Genomic DNA, 15,904 nt, shown 5'->3' with positions numbered 1-15,904 from the left:
TTCTTTTGTCTTTACAATGCAATGGAAGCAGGCTGTGCTTACTTGGGAAATGCAACATTTCAAAAGCATTCTGGAATAAAAAGTGGAAATATATACCGTTTTCATTTTTAAACCATCCTGCACACCTAAGCTCACTTTGCTATTTTCAAAACCGTGCAACGTAAGTTACGTTACTGTCACGCTCTTGTATATTTATTGAAATATGAAAGTATAATTTTGCTTTAAAAGTAGCTTCAAACCCTGTCAGCCAATGATTCTACATCATGCAGAGCTCCAAAAATGTTGGTATTCTTCTGTTTGGCTGTTGAGTGGTTGGAAAATAATACAAGCCAAGAATGAAACACCATCAATGTGATCACACAACAAAGTTACAGTCAATTTTGTCATTTGGGGATTCTGAATTTGTAACTGCAAAATCGATACATGCAGCACTTTTGCAGTCATTTGTACACAGGGAGAGTGGCAAAAAGTTTGAGTCACCTAATGCACATATTCCGAGCTGACGTTTCAGTATTCATAAATTCAACGTGCATGGCAACTTTCTGGAATGTAAGTACCACGAATGACAAGAATTGATTGTATATCCTTTGGGGCCTATTCAAAAGCTTGTCTTCGCCTTGTGAGAAGAAGTCAGAAATAAAAATAAGGGGGAAAAAAGATCCCATAAACAAACCATATGCTTTGCCTTCCTTCTTTTCATGAAAAAGGCAATGGCCATGGAGCAGAAATGAGGCGTTCCCTACTTAAATTGGAAAATTATTCTCTCTGCTGGTGCTCTGTGCACCAGAACTGTGTAGAGGCAAAAGTCTTCCCATTAGAAATTAAGAGAATTTGGGGAAATTAAAGAGGAGTGACATAGAAGCTTCGTCTCCAACTGTAGACATTGTACAAGGAAAATATATTGGACTGTGTGTGTTTTTGTCTTTCCAAAATGCTTTAATGGGTGGATAGGAAGGCCTGAAAACACACAAACACACACACACACACACACACACACACACACACACACACTGGCTTCCCCCTACCCCCACTCTGAACTAATTTATAGTTCAGGGGTACCAATTTATAGTACTTAGTATGATGGCATTAACATCTAAGGAACTGAGCCTAAAGTAATACTATTATTAGTTATTTATTTTTATTTATCATGAAATTTATTTGCCGCCCATCTCATTTCAAAGCGACCCTGGGTGGCTTACAACATAAAAACATTAAAATCATGTAAATATAAAGATGCCCAGTAAAATCATAATACAAAAGGAATAAAATGATTGATGCAAGGTGGAGGAGATTGCAGCCGGTTGCACGGGGGGAGGAGGGGGAAATGAGGGGTTAACTCTTGCTTAATCAACCAGCTCGAGTTTGAAGCTCTCCAGTGGTGGGATTCCAAATTGTTTACTACTGGTTCTGTGGGCGTGGCTTGATGGGAGTGGCTTGGTGGAAGTTGCAGGGGAAGGATACTGTAAAATCTCCATTCCCTCCCCACTCCAGGGGAAGGTTACTGCAAAATCCCCATTCCTCCCGATCATCTGGGACTTGGGAGGCAGAGAATAGATGGGGTGGGGCCAGTCAGAGGTGGTATTTACTGGTTCTCTGAACTACTCAAAATTTCCGCTACCGGTTCTCCAGAACTGTTCAGAACCTGCTGAATGCCACCTCTGAAGCTCTCCCTTTGGTGTCCCAAGCCATCTGGCAGAGCAAGAAATACTCCAAAGGGCAGGAGCCACAGCAGAGAAGGCTCTTGTCCTGGATCCCACCGATCAAAATTCCTTGACCAATGGGACATGCAGTATGCTCTTTCTGCTGGAGTGGAGAGGTAGTCTTATCAGGGTGAGATGGCTCCTCAAATAATCAATTAAGTGGTACATTTACTCCTGCTTTTATATAGTGTGGCACAGATCTAAGAAAACTAATTTCACTTATTTGGTGGAGCCAACTATAACAATAGCAATAGCACTTAGACTTATATACCACTTCACAGTGCTTTCCAAACCTCTTTAAGTGGTTTACAGAGTCAGCATATTTCCCTCAATAATCTGGATCCTTATTTTACCGACCTCAGAAGGATGGAAGTGTGAGTCAACCTTGAGCCTGGTGAGATTCGATCTGCCAAATTGCAGGCAGCTTGCAGTCAACAGAAGTAGCTTGCAGTACTGCATTCTAACCACTGCACCACTATGACTCATGGTACACTATAATGCTGCATGCAATGATAACTTATTGATATAAAATAATATCAATATTGTAGTATATATGTATGTATGTATGTATGTATGTATGTATGTATGTATGTATGTATGTATGTATGTATTTGTGTTACACCTCAACTGATAAGGAGGACAGCCTGTGGCTTAGTGGCTAAGACTCCTGCCTAAGATATAATACAGCCCAGGTTCGAATCCCAGTAAGGGTATGGCTAGCTGATGAGAGCTAATTAGCTCGAAATAGATCTATACTAGTCTCCCTTTATTTATTTATCAGTACAAATACAACACAAATATATATATATATATTTACACACACACACACACACATATATCTGCAAACACATACATAATTCCCCGCTTAATACCTGTCATTTACAAGGGGTGTTATCTCCCGAAGAGGCATCAAAATAACAGCATGTGCCATTGGCCAAGACAAAATTATTGACTAACAATTAATCATCATTTGTTAACATATCTCTTCAAACAGAGCCATAAATCTGAAAAGCCAAATATCAAACTGTGTAGAAAGTACGTTAACACCAACTTTGCAATTTAAGCTTGAGAGTGATTTTATAAATTCAGGTGTTAGCTCTGGAAATTGTTCACTGGGGATTTTAAAGTGCTTTAATTTTCTTCAGGTTTAATTAGGCTGTGTACACACAATTCTATCTTAACTAGGATATTGATGAACATTGAAATGCTGTAGGTAAGAACATGATGCATTAGTGTTTATTCACCTTTTGTACAATTAGTGAGGGCTATAGCTTATTTCAGGGGCGTAGTAAAGAAGGATAGGTTGGGAGAAGCACGTTAAACACTTCTCTACATGGATCGGCATATTAAAAGTTCTCATTAACTGCTTCCCCGATTGTCCATAAAACATCTGAGAAAATGTAGAGCTTATACACACATTTTTTTCTCATGCTGAGCTAAAAACACTGTATGGGTCCAATTTGCTTCCAGGTTGTCAATTTTTTTCTTTATGTTTTAAGCTCCATATGAGGTGTTAGGGACTTTTTTAAATGCTCAGTTTTCAGCTTGAGCTGTTTTCCCTGTCAGGATGTTTCTGATGCTGAAGAGTGTTACTAAAGGTACAGTTGGCTGTCAATCTTCTTCATGTCAGACCTAATATGATGAGGCCTGCTTAGGACTTAGATGGGAGATACTAGGAAGTACTACGGCTAGACTGGGAAGTCAAAAACATCTTGCAAGAAGACAACGGCAAACCAGTTATGTACCCCTGGTAGGAAAACTGCTTGGTTTAAGGTAGATTACAACTATCAAAATTAGCAAGCATAAAAATTAAAACAGATGAATGAAAATTATTGAAATAAATGTTATTAAAATCAAAATTATTTCCACCAACAGTTTTAAAAACATGATAAAATAGATGAGCCTTCATCATTTTTCTAAAAGACTTAGAAAGATATTTCTTGAATGGTACATTCCATAGTAGAAGGACCAGATGGAAGCACCTATGACACATAGTAGTTACTGATAGAAGAGAATATTTGTAGCTCAGAGTTGTAACTCTGGGGTCCTTTCTGAGCTTCATTGTCTTTTTGAAGACTTTTCATTACCAAACTAGGTAGCATCATCAGAAGCAGTGATGGGTTGCAGGCGGTATGCCGTGGTATGGGCATTCTGGAGCCTGCCCGGAGCACTGGATACTGTTCCGGTAGGGTGCTCCAGAGGGGCCGCCCGCCCGTCCGAGCTCCTTACCTGTCTTTTTGGCTTCCGTGCTTCTGAGCATGGCACGTGACACTCTGCTGAACAGCTGGAGTGTCGCGGAGTCTCATGGATGCGGTAAGACGCATGCGTGCGCTGCATGTGCGCGCACACATCCACGTGGACACTGCCGGGCCCATTCCAACCATACCGGTTGGAACAGGATCCGGAACCCACCACTGATCAGAAGCTAGAGTAAGTTCACACTTGAGAGATTTATTTTCTTCACTACCAGCAATTAGGCTGGAGTTAAAAAAAGTTTTAATTTGCACAACATTTATAAAATGTAAAGTATAGACTAAGAGACCTTCCCTAGTAGCAGTCATTTTGGATGGGAATGGGGTCTCTTGAATTGATTACTTTAGATCTTTTCCCTTCATTGGACATGTCTGTTATGTATGGAAGAGCAAGTTCAAACTTGTCAGCCAAGAGTGGTTTATCCTGGAGTCAGCCTATTAGTTCCAATGCATTTAAGCCAAATTAACATTTCAAAATGCTGGAGAGCCATGTCATTAGCACATTTTGATGCATTACCGTACAGGAAGTGAAAGATAGGAAAATTCCAAATGAACAAATTTTTATATATACTGAGGCTTATCATTTGAGTAATTTTATCGATTTTTTGTATATGTTGGGTCCAGTGATGGGTTTCAAAATTTTTCAGAACCTCTTCTGTAGGTGTGGCCTGCTTTGTGGGAGTTGCTTGCTGGCCATGTGCAACGCTCTTGCTTAGCAACCAAAATGTTGGCTCAGAAACTCTGGCATTTGAAGCACGCAAGTCTTAAATTTAAGTTACAAGACCCTTGCGCCCCTAACCTTTTAGAAAAAAAAAAAAACCCAGGGGTGTTCAAACTTGACAGCTTTAAGACTTGTGGACTTCAACTCCCAGAATTCCTCCTCTAGCCATGTTGGCTCAGGAACTCTAGCATTGAAGTGTGCAGGTCTTAAAGCTGTCAAGTTACAAGACCCTTGCACCCCTAACCCTTTAGGAAAAAAACCCCAGGGATGTTCAAACTTGACAGCTTTAAGACTTTAAGGTTTAGATAGGACTGTTAGAGGCGGGTGGGGCGATTGGTGAGCCAGTCAATCAGTGAGTGGTGGGAGGGGCAAGCATGGTGCGGATGGGCGGGGGGAGGGAGCTGGAACCGGTTCTAAACAGCATGGTAGATTTGTGGAACCTTTTCTATAGAAGAGGTTAGAACTGGCAGGAACCCATCCCTGGTTGGATCTTTGAATTGGTTTGTATATCTGTGGTCTTTGATCACAGTAATAAAATTTTCTCTGTTGATGGAACACAGAGGTCTTGCTTATTTAGCTATAACAATATATACATATAACAATATACCAATAGCAATACAATACAATATAATACAATAATAACATAAAATAAAATAGCAGTAACTGCGACAGGGATCTTGGAATCCTAGTGGACAATCACTTAAATATGAGCCAGCAGTGTGTAGCAGCTGCCAAAAAAGTCAACGCAATCTAGGCTGAATTAACAAGAGGGGATAGAATCAAGATCATGTGAAGGGTTGGTACTACTAACCCTTGCTTGGTAAGATCTTACTTTTAATTCTGCAGCTAGTTGTGGTCACCACAATATAAAAAAAGATGTTGAGACTCTGGAAAGAGTGCAGAGGACAGCAACAAAGATGATTAGAGTTCTGGAGGTTAAAATATTATGAACTGTTGCAGGAACTGGGTATGTCTAGTTTAAAGAACTAGGGGTGTTCCAATATTTGAGCGGCTGCCACAAAAAATAGAGGGACAACCTACTTTTCAAAGCAACAAAGGCAAGACAAGAAGCAATGTTTGGAAACTAACCAAGGAAATAAGCAACCTAGAACTAAGGAGAAGTTTCCTGAAAGTGAGAACAATCAATCAGTGGAATAGCTGGCCTTGAGAAGTTGTGGGGGCTCCATATCTTTTAAGAAGAGACTGGACAGCCATTTGTCTGAAATGGTATAGAGCAGCGATGACGAACCTTTTTTGGCTCGCATGCCATAAGTGGGGGAAGTGCAGGGGGGTCGTGTGCAGGCGTGCCGCACCCATAATGCAATGCGTGACACCCCCTCCAATGTGCATGCGCACACTACAGGCGCGACCTCTCCCCATTTTTGCATGCTTTTTTTGCCCTCCCCAGGCTCCAGAGGCTTTATAGGAGCTTGGGAAGGGCGGAAACAGCTTCCCCTGCCCCCCCGGAAGCCCTCCGGAGGCTTCAGGGACCTTTAGGAGGCTTCCCTGAAGCCTCCGAAGCAGTCAAAATGACCCTCTGAGCAAACCAGAAGTGACTTCCGGTTTGCTCGGAGGGTCGTTTTGAGCACTCCAAAGGCTTCAGGGACCTTCAGGAGGCTTCCCTGAAGCCTCCGGAGCAGTCAAAACGACCCTCCGAGCACAGGAAGTCCGTTCCCAAACTTCCAGTTTGCCCGCAAGGGTGGGTTTTTGTGCTCCAGAAGCTTCAGGGAAACTCATGAAGCCTCCGGAGGGCCTCCGCGGGGGCTCTTTTCACCCTCCGCAGGTTCATATAAAGCCTCTGGAGCCTGGCCAGCTAACAGGGCAGCCTCGTGTGACCTGACAAATGGCTCCGCGTGCCACCTGTGGCAAGCATGCCATAGGTTCGCCATCACTGGTATAGATAGGGTCTCCTGCTTGAGCGGGGGGTTGGACTAGATGACCTCCAAGGTTCCTTCCAACTCTGGAAGCTGAAATAAGATAAGGCTTTATCTGTACTTTTGTAGAGTGTTAGCCAGAGTTTTAAAAAGTAATTTTGATCTTGTCTCCTTTAATCTGGAATTCCTGAATTTTCCTCTCTTTTATTACATGTCCTCCATGTTCTTTGGATTACTATTAGTTAAATGAAATACCCACTTGAATGGTTATTTTTTTCATTATCAGCTCCCTTTTCTTTATAATTTATATTGCTGAATTCTGTCAGAATTTCCTGTCTAATTTCCTTTGAGAAATCCATAATGGGCATTATGTTATCCAAGCCAGGTGGCTTTTTTAAAATGCTCTTTCAGCTTTGTTGTTGGTTTGCAAATGTTACATTAACCAATCACATAATCAATGACAAGACTCTCATGCATACATTTTTAAAAAATGTTAAATTTTTTTTTATATTTATCATTTTGTGGCTATTCTATAATTTTTATAAAATGTCTTAAAAACTATAACTGCAGTGGAAAATGAGGTAGAAATTTTATTAGTAAAGGTAATTTGAAAAAGATTTAGAAAGATGCAATACTTGAATAAAGGCATTAAGACATGTTATTAATATGAATCTCTTGGAATGGATTTTTTTTTTTTACAAAAGTAGTGCAATTCTAAATGAAGTACTAAAAATGTCACTGTAGAAGGAGACTTAATGGACACTAGATATCTTCCACATTTATGACCATCTTATGCTAATATTATTGTACTTTTACAACACATAGTACTTGTGTTTGTAGTGTACAGTTTGTGGATTTTCCTGAAAGTATGGCTTCTGCTTGAAGAATAGGTGACAGATCTGGCTATGAGAGCTTTTGTACATCTTTGTGCTGCTGGCCAGTTGCATTTGTTCCTGGATCAAGATGCTCTGTTCAACAATGACTCATAAATCACCACCCAAATGGATTGCTGTACAGTGCTTTAAACAACTACAATTGAAGTTGCAGTTGGTTCAAAAGGCGGTAGGACAGGCAATTGTGAGCACTCCTTAACCTACAGATACCACACATCTACTCCACAATTGGTTGGCAGTATGCTTTTAAATTCAATCCAAAATGTTTATACGTAGTTACCAGCGATGGGATTTACTTATCTTCCCTACAGGTTTACAAATTGAACACACGTACCTGCTAGCTTCACTCGCGCGTGCCGCATCTGTGCATGCGCACTGTCCTCTGTGCATGCGCAGTGCTCACGCATTATGTTGGGGTGGGTGGGTGAAGCCTTTTGCAGCCGCCCCTACCAGTTCTCCTGGTAGTTACCTATAAAAAGCCCCTCACTGCATCCATCTGGGTTATTTGAGGGGCTGTCTCTCTCCAATTTATTCTCATCAGATTCAGCAGGAGAGGCATGCTAGTGGTTGTCTTCTAATACAATAGTAGAGTTGGAAGGGACCTTGGAGGTCTTCTAGTCCAACCCCCTGCCTAGGCAGGAAACCCTATACCGTTTCAGACAAATAGCTATACAACATCTTCTTAAAGACTTCCAGTGTTGGGGCATTCACAACTTCTGGAGGCAAGCTGTTCCACTGATTAATTGTTCTAACTGTCAGGAAATTTCTCCTCAGTTCTAAGTTGCTTCTCTCCTTGATTAGTTTCCACCCATTGTTTCTTGTTCTACCCTCAGGTGCTTTGGAGAATAGTTTGACTCCCTCTTCTTTGTGGCAACCCCTGAGATATTGGAACAATGCTATCATATCTCCCCTAGTCCTTCTTTCTCTTAAGCTAATGAAAGCGTTTGTAAGGACCACACAAGTGATCCACTTTGGGGATGCCACCTGCCCCTTAGAACATCAGCCCCTCTGGAGATTGGATTATCCCTGACCCTGTTGGCCTTTCATAAGGTTTTAAAGCTGTGGCTGTATCATCAGTCATGGGGATGGTAAATGTCGCAGTGCCCGTGATTTGGTTATGTTGATGGGCTGTTGTGGTTTTATCTCAGCATCCAGTTATGAACTAATTGTTTTGGTCTTTATTGTGTTGGATTTTAATCAATGTAAAATTGTTTAATCACTGTTGTCTTCATGATCATATGGAAAGTAAAATAAATATAATATAATAAAATAAAATAAAACCTTGGAATGAGTTCAATCAGTCATGCTGAGCGTTCAGCTGGATTTGGCTGCCTCTACATTTCAAGAAGATATGTTTCCTTTCCAAAGCTTTTAAATGTTTTGCACTGTTATATTGCTTTATTGATTTTTCCATGTGAAGATTATATAGAATTACCCTTAGATCACAGCTATTTTCTGTTTCAAATAAAAAAAAGATAGTTTATACTTTTAGGTTCTGTGTTTTCCCCCCCTCGCCTGTGCCTGACTTTTAAAAGAAACGGATTATTGATATACTATGCGCATTGTATTTTTCTACTGATTTCCCTCCCATCCCCGCTGAACTGAATGTAAAAGAAACGAAGAAAAAGCCATCATTGTCATGTTAAATTGTTGGTTCATCCACAAGCTAGATGAAAGTACAAAAGGCAACTGATAAATATTAATAAATGTCAAGTCTAAAATGGAACTTGTTTTAAAATGTCAAAAACAATCCATGTGAAGAGAATTGGTAGTTATTTTCTTTCATTATTTTAACATTAGCTAACAGTGGTCAAGTGCATGAGAAAAATCTATAACCATGTAGGAAAAGAACACAGTTTTGTATGTATAGATATCATATAATTAAACAAATACAAGATGACATATTAATGGCCTTTAATTATTCCTGCAAGATTTATAAGTATGTAATTTTCCAGGTGCAAAAGTAGTAATTAGGAAGATAAATAATACAAGCTGTTGGATGTGAAATTAATATGTATATTTTGATTGAATAAGCACAAATTTGGCATGTTCCCTAAGGAGCTGAGGTTCTGGAAATATTTCTTCAGAATTCTAACATCAAAGTATCTTAATTGTTAGGGATTTCAGGAAATCTAAATCATTAAAATTCCATTGACATGTGGCGGAGCAAAAGGAAGCTATAATTCCACAAGTGATCAATATGAACTGGGAACTGGCTTCATTAGCGCCAATTTAAAAAAATCATCCGTTTCCAAGAGGACTATTTTAGAGAAAGGCACTGCATTTTAAAGCACACTGATGTTCATTCCAATGAAATAACTACCTGGGATTATTTACTGGACCAAATTAACTACTTACTTATGCTGATAAACTGTTCCCAATTTCAGCTTGCAAGTTAAAAGCAGAAATAGTGTCAAATGCATTCCACTGGGCTTGATTTAAATTGAATTTTTCCTTCTGGGTCTTTACAATTTATGTATTTCGGGGGGGGGGGGAAAGCTGATCTAGACATCTGTAGATTCTTTCCTTTCCCTTTTTTCCATCTTGAAAAATAGAAGAATGAAAACTGCAGGAAGAGCTGGGGATAACAAAGGTTTGATCCTCACATTTCTTACTGTGTTTCCCTGAAAATAAGACAAGGTCTTATTTTCTTTGGACCCCCCTGAAATAAGCACTTGGCCTTATTTTTGGGGAGGTCTTATTATTTCTGAGGTGCAGGAGACGAGCATGGTCACCTTATGGCTGCTGCTGTGTTGCGCTGTGGCAGCAGTGAGGTGCGATGCTGGGTCTACCACCCTTTTTGTGGCAGCCATTAGTGTGACAGAAGCAGTGCGGTGGCTAGGGTTGCAGGAACAGCCATTAGGTAAGAGTGTGTGGGGTGCGTGGGGCATGTTCCCCTCTCCCTTTCCCCTCTCCAGCCTCGCCTCTTCACCTGGTGTTGTTTGTGCGCAAGCAACCAGAGAAAATGGCGGGGACTGGCTGCGCATGCATTTAAATATTTTTGGGGAGGCCTTATTTTTTGGGGGAGGGCTTATTTTACTGCATGAGGTCAAAAGCCCGGTTGGGCTTATTATCAGAGGAGGTCTTATTTTCGGGAAAACAGGCTAGCACTTGACTTTCCATGAATTTTGGAAATGTCCTTGTCATTGGAAGTCTGGGGGTCGAGATATCAATTGTGCAAATCTATCACACCCAGCTTAATCTATTGATGTAAGAGAATTTAAAGTATACAATTCCCATGAAGCTATGATAACATATATACTATCATGAAAATTCTTCAATGCTTCAGCCCATCCAAATTTTAGTAGTGATACGGACTGAATTTATATTATGTACCTATATGTTTGGAGTGGGCTAGGATAGGGTGTGATGGAAGGTCAATTGCAAAATGTATAATCCTACTTACAAGTCTTTTTACACCACTATTAATGCCACAGCTGAGTACGATTGTAGGGGATGACCAAGCTGAGCCTGAGGGAGGGGTCAAATGTGTCATCAGTCTTGAGTCCTTTTGCACCCACCAAAGTTCTAGGTTCAGCCCACTTTGAATTCCACTGATTGTTATCTACCGCCAATTTCCTTTGACTGTTAGTAGTTCAGATATTTGTAGAGACCATGCATATGCAATAAACCTTTGTATTAATTTTAAGCGGCCTGGACTTTCTGATTTCCCTGTGCTGGATCATTACCTCAGAATTGTACCTAACAATTAAAAAAACATTAATATTATCATGATGTCCCTAACCAATAGGACATTTTTCCAAGTACAATATTTTTATCCATCAGAAATGTCCCAATAGGGAAGGGTTGAAATACTTTCATGACAAAAGATTGGCTACTTCATTCCTTAAAGTATGTCCCCAAATTAAAATTAAATACCTCTTCAAGAACATCAGCAAGTTTACTAAGGATCTCTTCAGGAAGGCTCTGGAATGTTGGAACACTGTAAGACAAAGATGAAAGATCCCGTGAGTTGATATAATTGTAAATTTTTATTTCTTGAGAAAAGCTCCAGAAAAAATAAAAATAAACCTGTAGAATATACAAGTCCATTTAAACACACATGCAATAAGAAAACTTCATACAGGGAGTCCTCGACTTATAATCATTCATTTAGTGACCATTTGAAGTTACAATGAAAAAAGTGATTTACGACCCTTTTTCACACTTATGACTGTTGCCAGGGTTGCCAAGAGGATTATTAAGTGCTGGAAAAAGACTAGTATGGGTCAACTCATCTACACACGGACACATAAATCAATAATGTCCTAATTGTACATTTACAATGTACAGTGTTTTTGAGCTCCAGATTTTTGAGATGTCATTTCATAACCATTCATAAACTGAAATGAAATATAAAATATATTCATATATATTTCATTTTTCATTTCAACAAAATGAAACTAACCTTGTAAACTTAAATAAACAAGTAATGAAATTAACATTCAATAAATTACATAAATAACTGTTCACTGAGTTTCAGATTAATAAGGGTTATGTCAAACAAGGCTGCAAGGTGGTCTTGCTATACATGCAAAGTGTGAAGCATATATCCAATATTGTTTTTCTTTTTAAAAATTTGGTTTTGTAAAAATTTTAAAAATGTTCCCATTCATGGGCCCCCTTTGAGCTCCATGGGCCCCCGAACGATGTACCAGTGCACCCCCCTCTCCTCAGGCCTGACTGTTGCAGCATCTCCATAGTTATGTGATCAAAATTTAAATGCTTGGTAACTGGCATGTATTTTTATGATGGCTACAGGGTTTCAAGGTCATGAGATCACCTTTTGTGACCTTCTGACAAGCAAAGTCAACGGGGAATCCAGATTCGCTTATCAACCATGTTAGTGACTCAAAACTTCAGCGATATACTTAACAAGCATGATGTTGTAAAATCGAGCAAAACTCACAACTTAACAACTGCCTTGCTTAGCAGCAGAAATTTTGGGCTCAATTGTGATCATAAGTCAAAGACCACCTGTATTTAACAATATTTTTGACTGTCTTTCACAATTTTAAAAAACCAATTTTAAAGAGTCAAAAATCTATTTCGTGTTTACTCTCAATATTATTTCTAACTAAATTAATTTCTACTTAATGGAGACAATATAGTAGACTTTGTATTATGTAAGATCATTCACTGTGATTTCAACCTTTCCCATTGTGATTTTTTACTAGCATTCAGAATGGAAATAGAGGTGCACCTCATAATGTTCATATATAAGGCAGAAGAACCTAAAAAACAGTGAAAGTTGATATGTGCATACCACTTTTGATGCTTCATTGTGACATTCTTGACATAAAATATTAACCCTAAATGCAGAACATTAAACTTACTCATACTGTACTTAAAACTGCTTCAGAGTTAACATATTCTAACCATTCAAACATTGTTCAGCCTATCATCAGTTTTCTTATCATAATCTGGAATTTTTCTAAACATTGGTTTGTCTTAACTGTTACGAGCTACACAATTTTGTTCGGTTTGATCCCTTGCTGAATTAAAATGCTTGCATCAAATGCTTTGGGACACAAAATATTGAGATACAAAATATTAATCTAACATGTACAATGCACTTGATACTTTAATAATATTTAATAAATGTCAGCTACGTTTCTATGGAATTATGACTGATCTAAAAGTTTACAGATAATTTTAAAGATTTTTTTCAAATGTAAACATTAGAAAAAATAGTACACTTTTAAAGTTCTTTAAAAAAATATTTAAGCCAATTATAAATTGCAACAGTGAATGTATACAGTATCTTCAATATTGAATAAAACACTAATATATTTATTTCAACTGGGTAAATATTTCCATATAGATCTATTGTATGGCATGGGAAAGATATAAAGCAGGAGATCATAAATGTTTGACTCTCTTTATAGGTTATTCATGTAAGTTCCACTCTCCATTTAGAGAAATCAAGTACACCTCGACTTATGACCATAATTGAGCTCAAAATGTATGATATCAAATGAGAATTTATTAAGTGAGTTTTGTCACATTTTATGACATTTCTTGCCACAGTTATTAAATGAACCACTGCAGTTGATAAGTAACCTGGTTGGCTTCCCTATTGACTTCGCTTGTCAGAAAGCTGCAAAAAGTGAACACATGACCTTAGAACGCTACAATGGTCATAAGTATGAGTCAGTTGTCAAGCATCTGAATTTTGATCCCATGATCATGGGGCTGCTGCAAAGGTTGTAACTGTGAAAAATTGTCCTTTTTTCAGGGCCATTATAACTTTGAATGGTAACTGTTGTAAATTGAGGACCACCTGTACATTTAATGAAAAAATGCAGTACTACAATACTTACTATATAAATTGGTTATTTTCACCTTATCTTGCTCTGAATAACAAAGTTATAATTAACAGAATTTAAGCAGATCAACTCACTGCATTCCATTAAACATGGAACAATATTTCTATTTTTTCTTAACAGACAAGGATAGTACATCTGATATAGTGATACACATATGATACAACCTCAATTGGAACATCATGATAAAAGACTACATTTTTGTACTTATTTCTTGCTGTCAGATAAAACCATAAAATCATAGGTTTTCTTTTGGAGATAACACAAATTGTTTTCTCTCTTGTGTTTCCGCCTCCTTAGTTTTCTTCTGAGGCGCATGGGATGAAACTATCAGAAGGATGTACAAAAATATATATGTTTTATGCAGACTTCCCTTTGATTTACCTCAATCAATTCCTTAATTGGGCATTAGTGACAAAAATGTTTTAATTTTAGTATTGAACACTTAGTGTATGGAACAAATTCGGTTCATACATAAGTAGGGGAAAAGGCGGCAAGGGAGATAGTTGTTAAGTAAATTGTCTCAAAACAGAAATGATTTGTGGTCAGTGTCATTGTTATAAAATGATAGCCTCAGCATCTGGATCTGCAGATTTCTACATGGCAACACCAGTTCCTAAGAGTGATGTTGCTCCTAACAAGATAATACATTTTACCGTTAGGGACGTCTGCATGGATAGCTTCTTCATTACTCAAGGGAGTTAGAAACACTGAATCCTGACAGCAGAAACCAATAAACTTTATGGTCTTTGGCAATCTACTTGTCCTACAATTGCTTTCAAAAGGGATGGAAAAGATGGGAATGCAACTTAAATAGAATTCTCTATCCCAGAAGTCTATGTTAAATGTAAATAATTACTTCAGCATGATCGACTCAAGTAAGTTTAGACTAATATATTTACTGTATTAATGTGTCAAACGAAGTGCTTGCCTTCAAATGGCTTCTTTTTAATGTGCCTTTTGATAAATCTTGTTATTGTTAAAAATGTCATAGAAAATTGTATATTATATATTAAAATTTTGTATAAAGATGCACCATTATTCAAAGCCGTAAGGATGAAACTCAACAGAGCCGCTAACAACTCTTATGGGCAACACCTAAGCATTATTCTGCTATATATCCCAGCATATTTTACGTTCTGGCTGAGTCTGAAAACAAAATAAAGAAATATGGATAATGACTATAATTATATTATAATAATTATAGGAGTGAGGTTCCCTTGTGGAACTTAATAATGTCATTTAATTTTTTTGGGGGGGGGGGGGAATTCATGCAATACTTGAAAAAAACTCTAGCATACAGAACATAAACAGGGTTTTCAGAAATAATTCCTTCCTTAATTACTATATCTTATATGTAAAGATCATAACTACAGGGTTATAGATAAATAAGAATTTCATTAAAAGCATAGAGAAACTACCATTGTTTGAAGTGGCATCAGAGCCTAACACACTATCTAGTACTGATAAAGGATAAATAGGTGTGGCTCAGGGTTGAAATGAGGAATCCTTGGTACAACATCAGCACTAATGATGTTACCTAATTTGGGTAATGAAACATCTGCAAGAAAACAACCAAGCTCAGAGAACACCAATGACCCCTCATACTACCCAATATTGTAAAACTGTTCTTACCCAGGCTTCCTTAGAAAGTAAAAGCAAAGTCTTAGTCCCAACAAAACCTCTTTTATTTACACAACTGTGAATTCCTTTCATTCATTCAGTCAGCACGGCTTATCAAACAGTCTTTCAAAGGAATATTTATCTACACACACCTTATCCCGTTAGGAGCGCTGTCAGATAATAAGTGTCCAAACACAGAGCAAGGCAAAACTTGGCACAGAGTTTCTCACGAACAGAACTTTCCAGACCCATGAACAAATTGTTTCCTGCAAAAGCCCACTCCCCATTCATTCCTCTTTTATTTCCTATGGGAGGGGCCAATCACTTCCAAGGTGTGGCTTTACTCTTGTGTTGAAGCTGCTTTCTTAGTTGTTCTTGTCTTCTGGCAGCTCTGCGCATGTGCGCACTGGGAATAGGCTCCAGCTGTTCCTCTGTCTCGCTGCTGTCTAGCTCCCTCTCTGCCTCTGACGCAGAGCCCTCGTCTGAGCTTTCCTCAGCTCTCAGGACTGGCCCCT

General features: G+C 38.5%; 1 protein-coding gene across 2 annotated transcripts in view; it reads right to left on the bottom strand.

The window, feature by feature from the left end:
• The window catches only part of PRKG1 (protein kinase cGMP-dependent 1), a 999,829-nt gene that overhangs the window by 268,080 nt on the left and 715,845 nt on the right, over nucleotides 1-15,904 (bottom strand). For both annotated transcript variants that reach the window (XM_081955689.1, XM_081955688.1), the window contains exon 5: nucleotides 11,320-11,383. In XM_081955689.1, the coding sequence (XP_081811815.1) occupies nucleotides 11,320-11,383 (64 nt within the window). The remainder of the gene's footprint in view (nucleotides 1-11,319; nucleotides 11,384-15,904) is intronic.

The sequence above is a fragment of the Natrix helvetica genome, assembly GCF_964273705.1.
Source record: "Natrix helvetica genome assembly, chromosome: 5".
Classification (NCBI taxonomy): Eukaryota; Metazoa; Chordata; class Lepidosauria; order Squamata; family Natricidae; genus Natrix; species Natrix helvetica.
This window is presented reverse-complemented; position numbering and strand designations above follow the sequence as displayed.